Source organism: Magnolia sinica, chromosome 9, assembly GCF_029962835.1.
Source record: "Magnolia sinica isolate HGM2019 chromosome 9, MsV1, whole genome shotgun sequence".
In the NCBI taxonomy this organism is placed as follows: Eukaryota; Viridiplantae; Streptophyta; class Magnoliopsida; order Magnoliales; family Magnoliaceae; genus Magnolia; species Magnolia sinica.
Window position 1 is genome coordinate 25268749 of NC_080581.1, and position 21396 is coordinate 25290144.

At 39.8% G+C, this 21396-nt stretch overlaps 1 protein-coding gene across 1 annotated transcript in view; it reads right to left on the reverse strand.

The window, feature by feature from the left end:
- The window catches only part of LOC131254746 (UDP-glycosyltransferase 83A1-like), a 38849-nt gene extending 22590 nt beyond the window's left edge, over positions 1–16259 (reverse strand). Inside the window, exon 1 of the mRNA XM_058255462.1 lies at positions 15831–16259. Coding sequence (XP_058111445.1) covers positions 15831–16251 — 421 coding nt within the window. The 5' untranslated portion in view covers positions 16252–16259. The remainder of the gene's footprint in view (positions 1–15830) is intronic.
- Positions 16260–21396: the final 5137 nt, after the last annotated feature.

Below are 21396 nucleotides of genomic sequence, written 5' to 3' on the forward strand. Positions count from 1 at the left end.
GCATCGCATTACATCTTTAGCATACAGCAGTTGGTTTACTGTGCTTCTATATTGCATAACATAATTAAGGTTAACGATATTCGTGGACTCGGTATCTGATATTTGGCTTACTATGTCTCCTCATTGCATATGTGATTTACATTACTTCCTCAGTATATGATATTGGTTTATTATATTCTTGCATCGCATAGCCTGGATAAGGCTGATGGTATTTATGGGCCTATCAACATGTTTTCGCATTACTCTGATATCGTATGATTTATGATCTTGCCAGTATTTATGATGTTGTATGATTATGGGCTTCTTAGTATTTCCGCTTACTCTGATTACTCTGATATTTCTTACTTGACACTTACCTTATGCATACACTTACACCACCCACTAAGCTTTCCATAAGCTTATGCACGATAGATGCGTGCAGGTGATGTTAGGTTGCAGCAGCAGCATTGAGCCTGGAGCGTGCAGCGGTCTTCTGGAGCTTTGATTTATTTTATATGTATTTCCTTTGCAGTATTGTACTCAAACGATCATATTAGTGGATATGTGATGATGATGTTGCCTTGGTGATTTGGGTAATCTTGTGGTTATGCTCATTACGAGATAAATGTACAAAAAAAAAAATCCTCCTTGTAGGATCCCAGGATCGGAATCTGACGTATATATGCTGGGAGCCGAGAATGGGGTACTATAGAGGCTGTCAGCACCGGATTTGGCGATCGGGAATTTTGTGAGCCCGATCTCCAAGTTTGGGGCGTGACAGAGGTGAACCTGATTTAAAACTTCTGATAGTGAATACCGATACACTTATGGAGAGCGCGTCCACTGAAAATGGAGTAGAAAAACCAGACCATTATACATGTTTGTGTTTACGATTATGAATTGCGTATATTCTTATTCATGCTTATGTATTTAATTAGGTAAATCATATGAATACTTGGGTTGAGTTGTATGCTATGCACTTAACTTGTAATGCACACACAAGTTCACTATTAATTATAGACTAGTTGCCTAATTGGTATTTCTTGTGTAGTTTATGTGACTGAACCCACAATTGGCTTGGAAGCCTTAGTGTTAATTGCTTTACTTATTTTGAATTGACATATTAGTTTAAGTAAGCAATTGTGTTTTAGTTGGTATAATTATTAATTGGTCCTAGTTACATCCCTATAAGACAGCCATTCATTCTATAGCTTCACAAAGCTTCTACATACTGTGGTAGATTATTCCACGCAATTTCAGCTTACTCATCACACTTCTCCCCTATGGAGTCTCCACACTATAGGTTTTCATATTCGTCTAAATAACTGCATATAAAGACCATAGTTTAAACATCTTGCCCTAAACCTATATGTGTTGATCACAACCATAATAGAGCCCACCAAATTCCTCAATTGAGTTAGAATTGCCCACATGCCTAGTGGCCCTATGCATTGAGGCATGTGTATTTTCCGGTGCTTTACGAAAACTTTGGCTCTACCCCTAAGGCCTAATCTCTCTAGTAAACCCAACACTTAAAGAGACTATTTAGAACATGGATTAGCTGGTATGGAATTGCTATTGGTTCCATACAATTTTCATTCAATGTTTAGAACCAAGGGAAATGATTGGATTAATTTAGAAATCATATCATCAAGTCCCAATAGTAAATACTTTGGGACTTATGGTGGATTTTGAAATGCACTATATTTGTGGGCCCTACATTAATGCATATGTTTTATCCATGCCATCTATTTATATGCACCATTCATACATAACATTCGTGTTGCATATGTGTACAAGCATAGTTGTAAAATCTATTCCATTGATTATAATTCCATGGTTCAGCTCACCGAATGCAGGTTTTCCTTAACAGAGTATTTTTTCCTGGAAAACAAATTCAGTCCTAAATATGAAATTGGATAGTCAAAGTACACTGTATTTCCGGCCATGCAATCATTGTGCAATAATTTAGTTAATTCCATCTAATACAATTCCATATCATTTAATCTGGATTTCCAAGCAGGCTCTTCAAGAATCTTAGTGAGATTTGATTTCTATAATGAGAGTGAGCAATCAAACAGTCAAGAGCATGTGCACGTGGGATATATAGACCATTGATTAAGACCGTTCACCTTCAAGCTCAATCAACTAGAGGCGTGTCATGTATCATAGGATCGTAAAGATCCAATGTTTGTTCTTGATCCATGCATCAATGAAGGTATTTAATTGATTTTGAATTGCATATCCACGTGTCATACATCTAAAAGTGTCATCAAAACAGTCTGCCAAAGACCAAACCATACATGAGTCGACCATCTTCCTTTGAGAACACTCATCCAGTGGGCCCTGATATCGATGGTCATGGTTCAACCAGGATGATTCTAGTAATCCAAACTATATATGATTTACGAAAAATGTAAAAAAGACGCTTTGTACCACACGTGCTTTGAGTCGTTGGGTGGATCCAACCTTTTTCCGGACGAGTCGGGACTCCTTCCGGACGTTGTGCAAGTCTTCAGCACAGATCAGAGCAATAATTACAGGCTCTGACGTACCCTGAATGCTGGGGAAACGGATTGGCTACTCCCCCTAACACCAGCCAATGGCTGGTAGTCGGTGCTCCCTGGGCCCACCATGATGTATGTGTTTCATCCATTCTGTCCATCTATTTTTAGAGAATATTTTACGGTATGAGACCAAAAATGAGGTATATCCCAATCTTATTTGGACCACATTAATTTTTAAAGTATGAGACCAAAAATGAGGTATATCCCCATCTTATTTGGACCACATTACAGGAAACGGTGTTGATTGAGTGTCGACCATTAAAAAATATTTTAAAGCCGTAAAAGTTTTGGATCAAGGTGATTTTTATTTTTTCCCTTCATCTTGGAGCGTATGACATAATTAACTTATTGGATGTGAAATAAACAGTACAGTAGGCCCTACGAGGATTTTAATGATGGATATCCAATCACTATTGTTTTCATGTGGTGTGGTCCACCTGAGATTTATATACCTTTTATTTTTGGGATTAGCCTATAAAATTATATGTAAAAATGGATGAACGGAAAAGATGAAATACATACATCATGATGGGGCCCACAGAGCACCGACCACCGGCCACGGGCCGGTGCCAGGGGAGTGGCCAATCCGTTTCCGAAAGGTCGGAAGTGATTGGCTGGTGTACCTCGCACTTGCTATATAAGTGCTTACCTTAGCAAGTTTTGTGAGTCTAATAATGAGGTATGTGTTATATCCAAACCATTCATCCATTTGGCGAGCTCATCTTAAAGGCTTGAGACAAAAAATAAGATAGATCTAACTATCAAGTGGACTACACTGCAAAAAGCAGCGGGGGATTGAATGTCTACCACTGAAACCTTTTTTAGGGTCATATAAGTTTTGGATCAATATGAAATTTGTTTTTTCTCTTCATTCAGGTCTTTGTGACCTTATGAGCAGAGTGGATGGAAAGTAAACGTTACGGTGGGCCCTACAAATTTTTTAACGGCGAAAATCATTTTCTCCACTGCTATTGTGGTGTGGTCCACATGATCTTTGGATATGATTCGTTTTTTAATAATTCTATAAAATGATCTCTAAAAATAGATAAATGGTGTAGATATGATGAATACATCACTGTGGGGGCCATGTAACTTTGATCTCCTTTGAACTGTTCGTATGACTCGAGCTCGAGGAGCGTCAGTGCTCGTCGTCTTCGCACGACACGTACCTACAGCAGCTATGTAGCTGGTGTGTGGTACACCAGCCAATCCGCTTCCTGAAAGCTCCCACAGGTAGCCGTTGATTCAAAGGGTACAAGGGTCCATCCAAAAATGAGAAAAGACAGCAGGCAGATAGCTGATGTCAAAGCTCCCTAGGCCCCACCACGATGTATGTGTTTTATCTATCCCATCCTTCCATCTTTCCAGTTCATTTTAGGGTGATCCAGATCTCAAGTAAGCCACACCATACGAAAACAGTGTTGATTGAACATCCACCTTTAAAAACTTCCCAATGCTTACTTTAATGTTTCTTTGCCATCCAACTTGTTGATAATGTCACACAGGTATGGATGAAGCAAAAACACAAATACCAGCTTGATCCAAAATTTCTGTGGCCTAAAAAACTTTTCAACAGTAAAAATTCAATCCCCACTTCTTTCTGTGCTGTGGTTCACTTAAGATTTGAATCTGCCTCATCTTTTAAAGCATACCATATGAAAAAATGGTTCGACAGTGTGGATAGAGCATATTCATCATGGTAGGGCCTACGGAGCTTTGACACCAGTTAGCTGGCTGGTGTTGGGGCTACCAACCAAACTGTGGGTCGGACCAGGACCGGCTTGGGTTGTGAGGTAGACCCACCTGTTTGACGTTGTGCCCTTCATTCACATTGTACGGAGGGTTCAACGGTGGCGGGCGGACGCGAGTAATCTGGAAACGATGCATCTAGAAATCGGGAAAAGGCTTTGTCGGTCACATGTTTGACGTTGTGCCCTTCATTGACATTGTACGAAAGGTTCAACGGTGGCGGGCGGACGCGAGTAATCTGTAAAAGATGCATCTAAAAAGCGGGAAAAGACTTTGTTGGTCACACTGGGGTAACGAATGGTTTGATTGGGTGTGCGAGAGTGTAGTATATAACTGGAATTGAACCAAATACCCCGTGAACCAGTTTTAAAAATACTTGGATTACAATTAGATCTGTAAAAATTTGCTGACTGATTAATAAATAATCGGGTGATATGTGAATGGAGGGTTAGTCTTTTGGACGGACATTTTTTTTTTTTTAGATTGAAGACAAGAATTTTTATCACAATAATCGTATCTTGGTTGTGTACGTTAACAAAATAATATTTAGATAGAATACAGAAAATTAAAGGCCAAATGTCGATTTTATTAATCTAAATATAAATATAGTACACTCATTAAATAAAATAAAAATAAAATAGAAATTAATGACAATGGTTTGAGAGTGAGACAACCACTGAAGATTGGCCGTCTTTTGAACCTAGGTGGTCATGAGACCATGTCAAAACCCTAATGGTCATGAGACGGTTGTAGTTTGGTCAGCAGGCTGTGACTGAGAAAATCACTAAATAAAGAATTAGGAATTTAGGGTATCTGATGATAGGATCGTAGATTTGAATGATTAACTAAACTAAATTTGACTTGTTGCAGTGATGCGCTAAACAGAGGTGGAGAACTAAATTAAGCTACGCTGATCGATTTGAATTTTCTACAGTATGGCGGTGAACGAAAGTGGAGTGGCTAAACGAAGTTATGCTAAAATAAGATAAGCATTCATGTGAGATGAAAGATTGATATGCAACATTGGGCTAAAAAAATGTTGTGTTTAGATTGGGGATGACCTAAAGATTTTCATTCTGGGCTACTTCTGTAGACTTGGGTCAGGTGGTGGCCTTATGTATAGTCCATTGGCTTTCGCAATCAACATTCAGAACGGTGAGCGGCCTTGGCTTGATACACTTCCATTTTAAGATGGGTCAGCTAATCATTATATTGCCATGTATGATTTTGTTTTTATTTTTAGACGACTTTTTTCTCTTAGTGCACTGCTTAGGAGTCTACAGTTGCATATGGTTGATGACATGTGTTTTGGATCGGATATAAATATTTCATAAATAATGCACCAGGGAACATGTTCATTGCCATTCATCCACAAGACATCCATAAAACAATTTACTCACATTGCCATGTCCATAAAAAAGGAGAGTGTGAACGTTGGATGATGAATTTCCTGAGGGTACGGGAGATTTATTCTCTTCTTTCCATGGTTGCATCGATCGAGGGCTTTTGTGATGGGGTGAAAGGATATAATATTTGACCAGAGTCACTACTAACTAATTGTTACAATTCTACAGTCGGTTAGACCCCATAGAAATGGTTAAGATTGACGACCCGAAGATACTTAACCCTAAAATGACTTATAAGTTTACGTTCTAGAGATTCCAAGTAAGGGACCACGATTATAGAGAGGGAATGTGTTAGGCACCCTTTTTGCTCGTGCAAATGTATGGTCATTACTTTATAAGATCTGACTAATTTATGACGAATAAGGGTAGTTCTCGCATGCAGAAAATGTAATGCAATGCAATGATACTAGTGATTGATTGATTCGAATTTTTGATGAGTAGGATCCGACTATATCGGCAAGCTGCAGAGCATACATTCGAAACGAAGTGTAAGGTGCAAAGTATAGATGTATGGGATGCTTGATGCTGTATGGATGCTTATGAATAAACGACGTCCAACTGGCTAAGGTTTCCGGTGGACCTGCTGCTATTATATAGGCAAGTCTCAGAGCATACACCTGCTAGTCAGATATGTGAAAACGATAGAATACAATATGTATACTAAAATGACGACTAATTGGTTAAGGTTTTTGATGAGCAAGATCCGATTATATCGGTAGGCCTTAGAGCTTACGTGAAAATGATGAAAATATACTTTAATGCTAATGTATATGAGGAGCAAGAGGGTTGAGAAGGGAATGATTGTTACACAATGACAATGCACTGATCCAATGAAATTGATAGAGGCTTGTATGACTAGATGAAAAGTAGCGTCACAAGGCTAGATTGATTGGCTTATATTTGAACTTATGTATCTTAGGAGGCTTGGACTCTAGCTAGGCTAGGTGACTCCGGCGTCATTCAGAAATCATATGAAATTTCGTAAGGTGATTAGAAAATCAATAAACGAACTTCAGCTTCACCTAGGAATCATATTGAACTCCACACGATAATTCAAAAATTAAAAAGTTTATACAAATTAAACCAAAGTCGAAAAAGGAAAAATATTTGATCAAAGCCATATAGGGCAAATATTCGATCAAAGCCATATATGGTAAATATTCAATCAAAGCTACATAGGAAAAATATTCAATTAAAGCCACATAGGGCAAGTAGTCTGACAAAGGATGCGATTAAAATGGGTTATTCCCAAAAGGCGCATAGGTGTAAATGATCTGCGAGAAGGTATGTCCCCAACAAATTTCATTCAATCTATTAGAAATGTAAACTAGTTCGAAAACCCTCGAAAATATCATCAAGTAATCACAAGTGGCAAGCATCTAATAGATTAACAAATTTTGTAACTTGAGATAACATGTGGCAATTAAATCATTTATAATTAGTAGAATTAAAGAGATCAATTATCCAATTCAAGAGTTAATTGTGCAACATATTAACATATTCGTAGAGTGAGATAAGTAGATTAATCAAGTAACTTAAGAAATTCTAAATATAAGAGGTTAGAACATCATCTATATCAAGATTAATGAATTTAAGTGGAAAGCTTAAAGGGGGAGTCCTCACCTTGATTAAACAACTTAGATGTGTGGCCCACTAAATAACACGTAACAATAACCCGATAGAGTCAAATCTGATAGATACACCTGCAGCCATGACCTAAGCAAAACACTAAGGAAAACTACTAACAATCAGCTATATATAGACAATAGACTCGGTGAAAACTCACTAAGTTAACTCATGTAACGCCCTGAAATTCGGGGGTCCATCGCTAAATCCAGTTGTTCTGGGGAATTTTTGGAAGATCTGGATCGGACCTAGACCGCTCGTCAAAAGTCCGATGGCGATGATCTTAGGCTGTTGCGGTTACCGAGTTGGGCTTGATCTTCACCTCGAAAATCAAGTCGATCTGATGTTCTGGGTCGATTTGGTTGAGCTCGGAGTGAAGAGTGTGAGAACGGTTGGAATTTAATAAGCTTTTATTGAAATCTGAGTCGTGTCGCTTGCGCGACGATTTTAAGCATTCTGACCGTTGGTTTCTGACCCAATTTCACCCTCTGATCAGGATGGTTGGCCCAGGCATATCCTAGTGCTTGTGGACCTGATCGAGTTTCTGTGACCGTTGAATTGAGTGTGGTCCGCCACGGCTGATCTGAAGAGCCGGTCTGTATGAAAACTCAGCCTGACCTAGATCCATGGTCAATGAGCTTAAGTCCGACCTTTCGTGGTTATAGGCCCACCAGAAGTGCTTCGTTGGATCGAGAAAGGCGTGCTTTGGTTATAACCTAAGTATACCTTGACCCTGGGGTTATTTCCATCATTTTAAGGCCTATATATAGTCCTTAAACCCTAGCTCTCATTTCCATACGAATTTTCTCTAACCCTAGCTTGGAAAGAGAGTGGAAAAGAGAGAGAAAGTGAGAGAGATAAGTTGGTGAATCATCTTGATTCTTCCTTGTTCTTCTTCACCTTTGAACCTTCACTTTGAATCGTTCCTCTGACGATTCTGAGTTCTTTTGGGGTAAGTTAACCTAACCCTAACCTGTGTTAGAGCTTAGACTAGACTTGGTGTTGTTGTATCTCATTTCTATCCTTATTTTAGGGTATTCTAGCGCCGTTGACGAAGACAACTTGTCTAAATCAGCTCGGCGGTTCTTTCTTCGCTTAAGGTGCGGACTTTAAGTGTATAGGTTATGGTTTTCAAGGCTTTCAATCCCAGTTAGTGATTTATTCTTGTTATGGATGAGATTTCACATGCCAAATGTTGTGTTTACATTGCTTTCCTGATATGCATGTGCTATATTGAGATTTGTGTATTCTAAGTGTATTTATAAAGTACCGTATACGTATAAAATACGCACTTGTGTTTGCCATGATTATTTGTCGGGTATGTATGCTAGATGCATGTATGACAACTCCTTAGTAAAAGGAATTGCCTAAGTGCATGTATTTCAACATACGCCATGTATGTTGCACAGGATTCGAGCGATAGCTCTCCTCCTGTGGTGCCAGAGCAGGGCGCAGAGCAGATTGCCAGAGATGCCCGTCTTACACGGCTTGAAGAAGGGCAAGCTGCTTTACGCCAGGAGATGGTTGATCTTCGAGGCTTTGTTAAGCATAAGTTTAAGAAGATGTCCCGGACTTTGAAGTCTATCCTGTGTTGCTTGCAGGATAAGGGTGCTTCGCCTCCATCTCCTGATTCCGACGAGTAGCATCGTCGTGGCCGTCTTTGCTTTGTTTGTGTTTCTTGCATAAGTGATGTTTTGGAACTCGGGAGCTGAGTTATGCTCGACCCCCGAATTTCAGGGCGTTACAACTCAGTAGCAAAACAAATGAAATTAGTGTCGATTTACCTTAATTTGGCAGCTTTACTCAACGACTTGACATAAACTCACATAAGGAGTAGTTACAACTGATATAAAAATGAACTAAAAAAAACACTTATCGCTACATGAATTCGATGAAGAATTGACTGACTCGGCTGACTTTTCTAAACTCAGACGAACTTGGCTTAACTCAATCGAACTTGGTTGAACTCAACTAAAAACAACCAAGTCAAATCAACCGTGACTCGGGCGCACCTCCAATCTCTCCATCTTCTTCTACTTCTTCCTTTCACTCTTTTGAACCCGATAACCCATTAGTGAGTTAGTGCCTTGACTCGGTTTTAACCCGAGTTAACTCAGTGACTCTCTTTCCTCCTTTTTCCTCTCTTCTCTCTCTGAATCTCGATTGGATTCAGACACATAACACAACCCGACAACTCGACTCGGTTGATTGGTGCGGCATAAAAACTCAGTTCCACACTAACACCCACACACTCCTCTCTCTCTCTCTCTCGATTCTATCTCTCTTTTTCTTCTTCTTCTTCTTCTTCTTTTACTTTCTTTGCTCTCCTTTCTCAGACTTGTCTAGCAAGTTCGTTGGACCAAAACTAGACTAGCAACTCAGCTCGACTGGGACTCGCAACTCAGAGCGACCCATGTCAGCAGATTCGACAACAAGATGTGGTGCAACAACAAGACTCGGTAGCAACCCCTTCTCTTCTCTCTCTCCTTCTAATTTCTCTCACAACTCGACTAGACAGGGACCGGTCTTAACCTAAACTTGGACATGCTCACTATATATCCGACTCGGCTTGACTCGTCCGAAAGTAACGAGCCACTCGAATAGCCCATTAATCTCCCTTCCTTTTGGTCTCCTCTCACTCACTCACTCTCTCTCTCTCTCTCTCTCTCTCTCTTTATTCTCTACTGGAATTCCAGCAGCACCCAAACTAGACCCAACTCACGCACGACTCAACCAAGTCAACCTGTGTGGTAGCCCTCGATAAGAACTCTCTCTCTCCCTCTCTCACTCGTTTCTCTTTTCTCTTCTGTCTCCTTTTCTTTCTTCCTCTCACTCTCCTTGGAAAAACCCAGACCAGACCAAAGACTAACTCAACCTAGCTGACCCGACTTGAACTCGGTCCAGACTTGACAGCTTGATAAGTGCGGCACGAAGAAACGATGCTCCTTTATCTCTCTCTGTCTCTTAGTCTTTCTATTTATGGAAAGGAAAGCCCTAAAAGGGTAGCCTTTATAAGCTAAATAGTTTGAAGGCAACTAATTTAGGGGTTTAGTTACAGGGTTAGTTGCTGAAAAGGCCAAGTTCTAAGTCCTAGCAATCTCAAATGCACTAGTCTTGAGAGGTTGATACAAACTGAGTTCTAAGGACAACCTTTCACCAAAAACCAAGGTTTATGGTAGGACAACCTGATGTTTAGAATATTGTTAAGTATAAAAAACTCAAACTGATAATGAGGCGAAGGAAATAAACTAATTTATTACAACATTCACCACAAGCATATAAAGAAAATTATAACATTCAGCACCACACATACATCACAACCATCATCTAAACAACATTAGTGGTTTGTGTGCGTACATCAACTGTTTGCAAATAGCCACATAACTACTCCACTCCTAATATCCTCACCCACGGGATATTGGCTTTCACTAAGAAATAAGGTTTTCCAAGGTTCACCTTAAAACCTTCACAAATGTGTTTTTCAAATGGGCTTACACAATCACAAAAACCCAATAATGAGAATTTCCTAGCTGAATCTCACAAATTAAAAATCCAAAAAATGAAATTGTACTTATTTGAAGATTCTTCTTCCGATGTAGCTCAGTAGAACCAATACGATGTAGATGTAGATGTTCAATGTCCAATCTCACAAATAAAAGGGTTCTAAGTCTAAATGATTTTTAAATTAAATCAATCTGGAGTTAGCTTGATTTGAATTTGATCTCATAAGGGTAAATCAAAATTTCCTTTTTAATAGAATAGAATTGAATAAAGAAATCTCAAAATCAAATAAAAAAAGCTATAAAAGAATCTAAAATGAATAAGTAATAGCTTCACAATTGCAGGGACTTATCTCTCAGAGTGATGGCTTGATTAGGCTTGGAATTGATGAATAATTCTGAGAAATATCCTCTATTTATAGGCAAAAATTCTGTTCCCTCAACTGGTCTAAGGTTTAGTTCGACTCGTCGAAGCACCAACCAATTTTCAAAAATTTTGGCATGATAGGATAAACCCATTACTCGATTGGTCAAGTGGGACCAGAAAAGCTTGTTGGACTTTGAGTCGATCACTGCATGACTGGTCGAGCATTGTTCACTCGACTGGTCGAGCAGTGTGTACGACTGGTTGAGAGTCCAACAAAAAATTTGAAAAATCTTCGACAAAACTTGACTGTTCGAGAAAATCCTTGAACTAGTCAAGGCAGTGCCTGAACTAGTCAAACAAAGGCTAGGACTAGTCGAAGAAAAGCCTATAAACTTATACAATGACACAAATCTAATATGCAGTTAACATGACCTAACCTATGGTCAATCTAAGGTCATTCATACCTTAAATATGAGTTTGAAACATCGAAACGTCAATCGCTTCGGTAACTCAATTATCTTGAAGTACATGAAGCTTGACCTTATAGTCTTGAACTTGAGCATGAGCTAGCACTTGTGTTCTTGAGACTTAAGGTGGTATTCTTGAACTTTAACTTGAGCTTTGAATTTCTGTTCTTGTACTTAAGCTTGTGTTTAATCTTTGACATTGTTCTTCAACTTGAAAATATAGAAGAGTTGACGACGGTTATCTTGAAGGTGAACTTTCCATCTTATCAAAACAAGATACTGACTCCAAGTGGTTTGGCATAACAAAATTTGACAATACCGGGTGCTAGAATTACAACATAGCACTCACAATCTCCCCCTTTGTCAAATTTGTGACAAAACCGACTAAAGAATCATGCACCAGTTTATACACATCGCATGACAATGTTACTACTACTCCCCCTCAATCCATTACTCCACCTCAATCCAATCAAGGTGATCTGTAGAGTGCCTGTATTAACCAAAAATATATATAAAAAATAAAAAAAAATATATATGCAATTCCATACAGATATGTCTCTACAACCCACATCCAACAATCATCATATACCACTCATATACCATTCCAATGACATTTCTCCCCCCTTTTGTCACAATATGGCAAAGTAACTGAAATTCATAGATGATTGAAGTAAAAATATAAGAGAAGAGTATGAGTTAAGAGAGTTACTATTAGTAGAATAACCTCATGTTTAAGCATTAACCATTATATATCATCATCAAGCATAAACATGTCCATAGAGTAACAAATAAAAACATGTTCAAGGATCATCCAAGCAAAAGTAAAGTTTAAGATTTAATACATGCCTCAAATAAAAACACTAGTCAGAACCAAAAGAAGGCAGTGGAGGAATAGATGGGTCAATTTGATGTAATCCTTTGTTAATATGATGAAGGTATTTGTGCATATATTTAGATTGAGTTTCATGGGATACATGTAGACCTTTTACCTTCTCTTCTAAGGTTCTCAACCGTTCATCAAAATTAGATGGCCAAAAATCAGGATCAGCCTCAGAATTAGATTCTAACTCATCAAGCAGATCATCCATATTCATGTCGTCAGTGGGTAGTGCCTCTTCCTCTCCAACTTCTTCTTTAGCTCCTCCAGCATCCTTGTTAACTTGACTAGGAGCCAACTCTAATTTCATCTTGTTGATATTTGAGTTGTTGAATGGAAGATGGGAAATATGAGCTTCTCCAGATGGCATGACCACGCGACAATGAGTAGCAAGGGTGGTCATCAAATAAGCGAAAGGAATATTGCTATGCCCCAGGTGTAAACGAAATTAGATTATAATATAACAATTAATGAAGGAAGACACACTTGAATACCGAAAACAACAGAATGAAGAATGCGCACCATGAAAGAAGTTAATTCAACCTTGGTATCAGATTTAGGGTAAACATTAGAAATAAGGATACGATGAAGTACTTTGTATCTGGGTAACATCTGATTGGCATAGAGCGTAATCTTGAAATTCCATTACGAGTTCATGTTGCATAAATTTCTGATTAAAAGACATTTTTCAGATTCATTCATTTTCTCAGCCAATGTGAATATTGGAATCCCTTCATCATTAACTGGTATATCCATCAAGCTAGAGATCAAGTGACGATCTATGAGAAATGGACCTTCTCTAAACATAATAGTGAAGGTTAAATTTTCAATTGAAACATCACTAATACATGCATAATGGCTTGAGCAATGGATTGATATGCGGGTCCGCCCCAATTCAGTATGTTATCCCATCCTACAACCACAAGGAGGGGAATGATATTGAACTGATCCAAATGGTTGGAATTGACAGTCTGTTCAACAATGATGCTGCGGAGACGAATGTCCCGTACATATTCTGGGTCCTCTTCGGGTGGTCGAAGAGTACACACTACAATAGGTGTGGAATGGGAAAAAGAAGGACCATGAGTTGTTTTCTTCTTAGATCTACCTTCCATTGCAAGAAACAAAAACAGAATGCAAGAAGGATTTAAGGATTTCACACAAATCGGATTTTACCCAAAAAATGCAAGGAAACCACTAGAAAACTTGAAATAAACTTTAAAATCAAGCAAATAGAGATGCAAGGAACCTAAATCCGAAAGAAAAATGAAAATGACGTATTGATCAAGTTGTATTCGGAGGTGTTATAATATTTCCTAATTCATCAGATTTATTTTTAAAGATCCACTTAGTTGCAATTATATGTTTATCATTAGGTATAGGAACTAAATACCACACATCATTCCTTATAAATTGATTTAGTTCATCTTGCATGGCTACTATCCAGTTTTCATTAGTAAGCACTTCTTTTACATTGGCCGGCTCAATTTGGGAAGTTAAGCACACATAATTACATATATTTTCTAATTGTTTATGAGTGTGCACACTAGTGAGAGGGTTCTCAAGAATTTGATCAGTTGGATGGTCTTTAATTGGCCGCAGTTCAGTGTCATTTTGACTGGATGAAGAGTCTGGTTTATTAATTATAGAGACTTCGTCATCTTCTGAACTAGAGACAGGTGTATTCAGGTGATCATCTATAACCACATTAATGGACTCTTGAATAACACTAGTTCTCTTGTTGAGAACTCGATATGCTCGACTATTTATAACATACCCTAGAAAAATCCCTTCGTTACTTTTAGTGTCGAACTCGATAAGCATGACCACCATTAAAGCCTTCTAAAGTGCTTGTGGAACCCATGCTTTTCTTATGCCATCCAATCCATCATCTAAAAGATGGCAACCACACCATGATGAATTGACAACCCTAAACCAGTCAATTCAAAAACTATAGTGGAACATGCCACTTGTAATTAGAGGTTTTAGGTATGATTTTACATGGTGTGGCCCACCTCACTTTTAGATCAGCCAGAGGATTTTTTGTCTCTAACGAGAACATGACGGGGTCCACACCATGAATGGATTGGATATCATGTACAATCACCCTATTCTACAAACATTGCAAAGTAACCTTGGTTACAAGACTCAGCAGGTCAGACTCATTTGTTCCTAGGTTGAGTCGGGACTCACCCAAGTCGGGGGATTAATTGGCTGACTCGCCGAAGAGGAGGTGATTCACAGCATCGAACTGAATCAATCGGATCCAGTCTGAGTCAACTCGGACAAGTCACATTAGACTCAAACAGAAAAAGAAATAGTTGTGAATGTTTGAAATATTAAAAACACTCGAGGCAAGCACAAAATTAGCTGTCCACAAAATCATTTACCTGCCATAAATGACTTGGTTTTGTTCTCAATTACTCCCATCAATGTGTTCGGACTAAGTTGAGTAGGGCATCAAGTCGAGTTAGACCGAGTTAGGGCTCACCCGACTCGATTCGGTTTTGCAAGAGGCCTGACCCGAACTTAACCTAACTTGGTACTGAGTCCAGCATGCCTGACCTGATCTGAGTTTGGGTCTGGCCTAGACTAATCTGGACCGAGTCCAACCCGGTTAAAAATACTAAGTTGGGTCAGGTGCAACGGGTATCCACGGGCTGAAATCACAACTCAAACCTTAGATTCACTTGCCATAATTGCAGCCTCTCCATCAACTACACGTCAGATATGAGATGTTAGATCTGAGTTTTTTAAATATGAGGCGAGCTAGTACTGAGTTGGATTTCGGGTCTAGTCGAGTTACTAGGTGACTCGAACTCGACTCGCTTTGAGTTTGGATTGGGCAAGGTCAACTCAATTTGGATCGATTCACCTGCTCGGTTCAGATCGAATCAGTTCTGAATGAGTCGGATGAGTCAAGTCATCCCATGCCCAGCTCAAGGACCAAGTCATCATTCAGTTTCTCCACGACTCGGCTTGAAATCTAGTCAAATTGAGTTGACTCAGTTGAGTCCTTCACTATTAGAATTATACTTCCACCTACCTGGGCTCTACTACTTATCGCCCCTCATCGAACCGTTTTCTGCCACCCGGTCCACTCCACGCAATCAACAGTTTAAACCATGTTACTCATTGCATAAATCAACAATTCTGAGTTGACTCACTGAGTTACTAAACTACGGTCTTACTATCGGCATCGACGATTCCGTAGATATTTTCTACTCAATAAAACTTGAAAAAAAAAGTGAACTTTGACTTTACTCACTGAGTTACTAAACTACGATCTTACCATTGGCATCGATGATTCCGTCCTCGATCAACTTCGGAACATGAAACATATATGCACAGAAGCTCATAGGTAGTGTCCAAAATGCAACTCCTCGGATTCCCATCTTCACTGCAACTTCCACAGCCCATCCCATGCTCCCGTCGGCAATAACGCATGTGATTTTATCATGATCTGACTCATTCATCTTACGAATAAACTCTTCTAAATGAAGTCGCATGACACGTAAAAAACAGTCACATAGCTTGTCCACCTGTCTCCGGTCTTCGCCTGGTGCCATTCCATCTGAGATTGAGACCAGACGGATTTGGCTGTGCACGCAGCCCATCTTTGGTAGTGCAGCCATGACTCGGGCGTGAATGAACTCAGTGTTCATGAATGTGATCTTGAACCCATGGTCGATCAAGCAATGAGAGAGTTCCATGAAGGGTATGACATGACCTTGGGCTGGGAATGGTATGACTAGAGCATGTGGATTTTCCATGGCCAATACCTCTTTGGGAACATGTGTTTGTGCTTTCCCTCACATGTTCTTATATTGGGGTTTTGGGTTGGTCGGCAGAGTAGCCATTGTGAAGAGTTTGTTCCTGATGGGTGCAGTTGTCATGCATGAGGAGAAAAAGATTGATGTGATGTATAATATATAAGGCACATTGAAAATACTAGGAGGTTGTTTGGATGCCTGTAAATGATTCAACTGATAAATGATTAAATAATTTACTACTATAAATTAGTTATATAAATTATTTATAACTTGTTTTATTTAGATGTAAGCTGTAAATGGTTTATGGATAAATGATTGTCCGTGTTTAGGTATCCTATAAATTGTTTAAGTCCTTTACATGTAAAGGCAATTTTTCATTTACAGTCTACTTATAAATGGAATCAGGTGGGACTAAAAGCTGTGAAAATAATTTATAACTTATAAATTATTTCTGTAAATCATTTAGGGTCCGTTTGGATCGTAAGTTGCTTAAAATAAGTTGCTTATGCCACAAGTAATTTATCTTAGTTTCTGCTTATTAAGAAGATAAGTATGTTTGGTAAACAACATACTTATCAGCTTCTCCTCTCTTTAGTCTTTCTTGTGCCTCTCTTCAACAATTGGTTTATCGAAGCATTTGATTGCTTTCAAATTTTGATATAACATAGATCCCATGGTAGGACACTTACCCTCTGGTGCGGATGAGCTTGTGGACTTCCATTGAGGCCATGTAAGTCAGAAGCACCCTTTTCCAGAATACGTGTAATGGAAAAGGGGCCACTGGGGCTATTTGTGCATATTTTGGCACTATAAATAACCCCCATTTCTCACTCTCTCACTCCTATATGAATTTTCACTTGCAAAAAGAGGTGGAGAGAGTGGAGAAGAGAGGGGAAAGTGAGGGAGATGAGCTGGTGTGGAAGATCCACCTCGCTGCCACTAGCCGGCAACGCATCCGCATTACGCCACATTGCCGGATCTCCTTGGCAATGATTTGAGGTAAATAACAACCCATTTCATGAAAATTTTCCTTTGAGAATCAAATGCAATTCCATACAATTTTATCTGCATTTCCAAGCAGGCTCTTAAAATGTCGAGAGATTATAAAGGAAAAAAGAATCTCAGTAAGATTTGATTTCTATAATGGGAGTGAGCAATCAAACAGCGAAGAACATATGCACATGGGACATATAGACCAGAGTGAGCAATCAAACGGCCAAGAACATATGCACGGGGGACATATAGACCATTGATCAAGACTGATCGCCTTCCAGTTCAAGTAACTAGAGGCGTGTCATGCATCATTGGATGGTTATGATCCAATGTATGTGCTTGATCCATGTATAAGTTAAGTTATTCAATTGGTTTTGAATTGCATATCTACGTGTCATGCATCTATAAGTGTCATTAAATCATAGTCTACCTGTCACGCCCCGAAATTCGAGTACCCGAATAAGGTCTTCGGGACCCGAATCTCAAGGTGTGAGTTATAATATAATGACATTAATTACAATCTAATTGATTTAATCAAATTTAATCAACACTCAACATCATCTAAAAGGAAATACAACTGAAATGTTTATTTAATTCAACATTTTTGATAGTTTTCCTTTTCTTCATCGAAATTTGAACATAAACTAAACCTAAATAATAAAATGATTTGAATTAAAACTAAACCTAATTTAAAAAAATAATAAAAATAAAAATAAAGCTAATAGTAGAGGCCCACTTGCTCGTAGTGTCATGCCCCGAACTCGGAAACCGGGATCACAAAATTCCCGACCACCGAATCCGGCGCTGACAGCCTCCGTAGAACCCCATTCTCGGACCCCGGCACCCATTCACCAGGTTTCGATCCTGGGAGACTACAAGGAGGGTTTCAAATCATCAGTCTGAATCATAATGAGCATAACAAAAAGCATAACCCACAAACAATAACCACAAGAACACCACCACAAAATCCACTATGATCAAAAACTTTTTAGTACAATGCGACAGAAAGGGGAAATACAATGTAACAAAAGAAGCAAAACTCCAGAAGCTCAGCTGCACGCTCCAACTACAGCGAGACTATGGCTGCGACTGCGTCCTGGTGTCACCTGCACGCATCAATCGTGCATAAGCTTATAGAAAGCTTAGAGGGTGGTGTAAGTGTGTGTGTGATATAAGCGTGCTCATAATGCAAGGTCAGAGTGATGCGGAATCATGGTAATGAGCACATGAATGCAATCAGCCGTACCAAGGCTATGCGGTGCAAGATATGAATGCTATCGGCCATAACACGGCCATGCGATGCAAGATGCAACTCAAGCATGACAATCCTCATCATGTATCAGTACAGTTCTCATTCTGGATAATCACCGGGGTTCAATACACTCCAAATGGCACTGTCGCTCTCCTAGCCGCACAGTCCAAGTGAGCGTAAGAAACCTCACTATCCGCCTGACCAATAGTCTGCCAATACTTATCCGGCACGTCGATAGCGGACCCATTCGCGAGCTGGTCAAACTCAGCCTAGTATTGCCCCCTACCCTCGGGTGAGTAAGGCCACGCTCCTTTTCAACCGACCACGACACAGTGGGAGACGTGGCCTCCTGGTATTCGGCCCTCATGCGCTCGTATATCCACTCGGTCTCGACATTGGAGTCATCCTCTGGTACCATCGGGTTTAGGAATTTTCACCCAGGGACGTCTATGGCGCCCGTATGCTAGAACCAAATATTTTCGGTTTCCAATCCTGCCATCCACGATGTGTCTGTGGAGGCTATGGCCCTGATGTGGCTAGGGCATATAGTAACTACAATCACACAAATATAAGTGCATGAATCACACTATCAGTCATGCAATAGCCCCGTATATACCATGCACTTATATGAGGCAACTCCGCCTATCAGGGAGCCCATAAACAGTCTATCCAAAGGTATATGCTATGATCGGTCACTCTTCACATCAAGCATACATATGGTGCGAATGATCATGAATCATGGATCTATACTAAACATGTATAAAGAGATGGGCTCTAGGTATAATGGAGATGGCCCTAGACGGCCTACTTACCATAATTATGGGCCTATCAGTGGGCCTTAGGGAGAGTTATAATGCGGACATTTAACCAACATTATCCATTCAATGTGGACATCAAACCAATATTGCTCCCAAGGAATGGCCTCCCATGAATCACATATTGTAATGGGCCTTTTGTACATCTAATTGGGCCTTGACCCAAAGACCCAAATACATCAAATGGGCTACATAACATGAGCCCCATATCTATATCAAGGTGGGCCTCAATGGGCCTCATAATATGGGCCTAATACAAATCGAGGTGGGCCTTAACAAGGACCACTAATGCATGAAAATGGGCCTCCATAATGGGCCTTAAATTATCTCCAAAACAGTTGGACAGTTGGATGAAACACATACATCATGATGGAGCCCACACTAATAGAGGGCGTGGTTTACAATACATATATACGCAGGTCCTAAGTAGGACTCACCATAATGCTTGTTCTCCACCCGGCTTAGAACCCAATAAAATGTTTATTTTCCACCCAACTTAGGGCCCATTATAATGTTTATTTTCCATCCATCTTAGGACCCATTATAATGTTTATTTTCCATCCATCTTAGGACCCATTATAATGTTTATTTTCCATCAATCTTAGGACCCATTATAATGTTTATTTTCCATCCAACTGTTCATAAGGTCATGAGGACCAGGTTAGAGCCCACTATATATATATTTTTATTAGTATTATTATTATTATTATTATTATTATTATTTTTTATCCAACCTGTCCATAAGGTCACGTGGGTCTAAATAGGGCCCACTGTAATGTTTGTTTTCCATACGGCCTGTTGATAGGTCGTGTGGACCAGGGGCCCACTGACATGTTTATTTGCGCCCAACCTGCTCACGGGGTCACGCAGCCAGGGAGGGGCCCACCATAAAATTTATTTGCCATCCAACGTACGTGGGCAGGGAGCCCACCGTGATGCTGGCAGGAAGCCCACCGTGATGCTGTTTGACGTCCAACCTGTGTATGTGGATGTGGGGCCCACCGAAATGTGGTTCACAAATCCGGCCCATCCATTATGTGGGTCCCACCTAAATGACGGTACAGACCAAGTTTCAGCAACATCCAAAACTCAGGTAGGCCCCACCAATGATTTTTATATGTTTTAGGCATGTCTTCACATGATTTTAGATGGTATGGCCCGCCTGAGTTCCGTTTTCGGCTAAGCTTCTGGATGGACGGCTAGTCCGTAGGGACCCATCAAATACACGGTTTGGATGGTCGAAAGGCATCAACGTGGGGCCCACAATTGGGCCGTGAGGGCCTGCTCGGTCCGTCCGCCCGTCCTCTGACAGCGGCAGCAGCAGACGCTGCTGCCTCTGATTGCATTTTTTTTTTTTGAAAATCAGAGATCCGGTGGTTTTTGATAGATGGGGCCCACTACAGACGAATCCATCCCAGCCATTGGTCCCTGTGGCTCGATACAAACCCATAGAGTCCAATATTGGGCTGTTTCAGATATACAGGAGCATTAGGGAGTAAATCAAAGGTAGGAAACTCATTTGCTATGCTATGGCCCACCATAAGTTCAGATTGAGATCATTTTTCGGCTCAACGCCTAAAATGATCTGAGAAATAGGGTGGTCGGCTTGGATTGCATGAAAGTATCAAGGTGGGGCTTGCATGAGTGGCCCACCTCTCCCTACTCAACACAAAGGGGGTCACCCGTCCAGCGTCCAGTGACGCTGGACGGTGTGGATAAACACATGTCTTGTGGTGGGTCCCACATGGACGTGGCCCACCAAATATATATATATATATATATATATATATACATATAATATATATATCATATTATATATATAATACATATTAAGTTATATATATTATATATATTATATAAAATATAACATATATATATATATAAGTATATATATACAAAAAAAAGGTGCATTGGGCCCATCCAAACAGTGGATGGTGTGGAGCATCACCTGTAATAGAGCGGACCACACCGTCTGATGTAGATGGACGGGGTAGATGTAACACATTGGTGGGATCCACACCATTA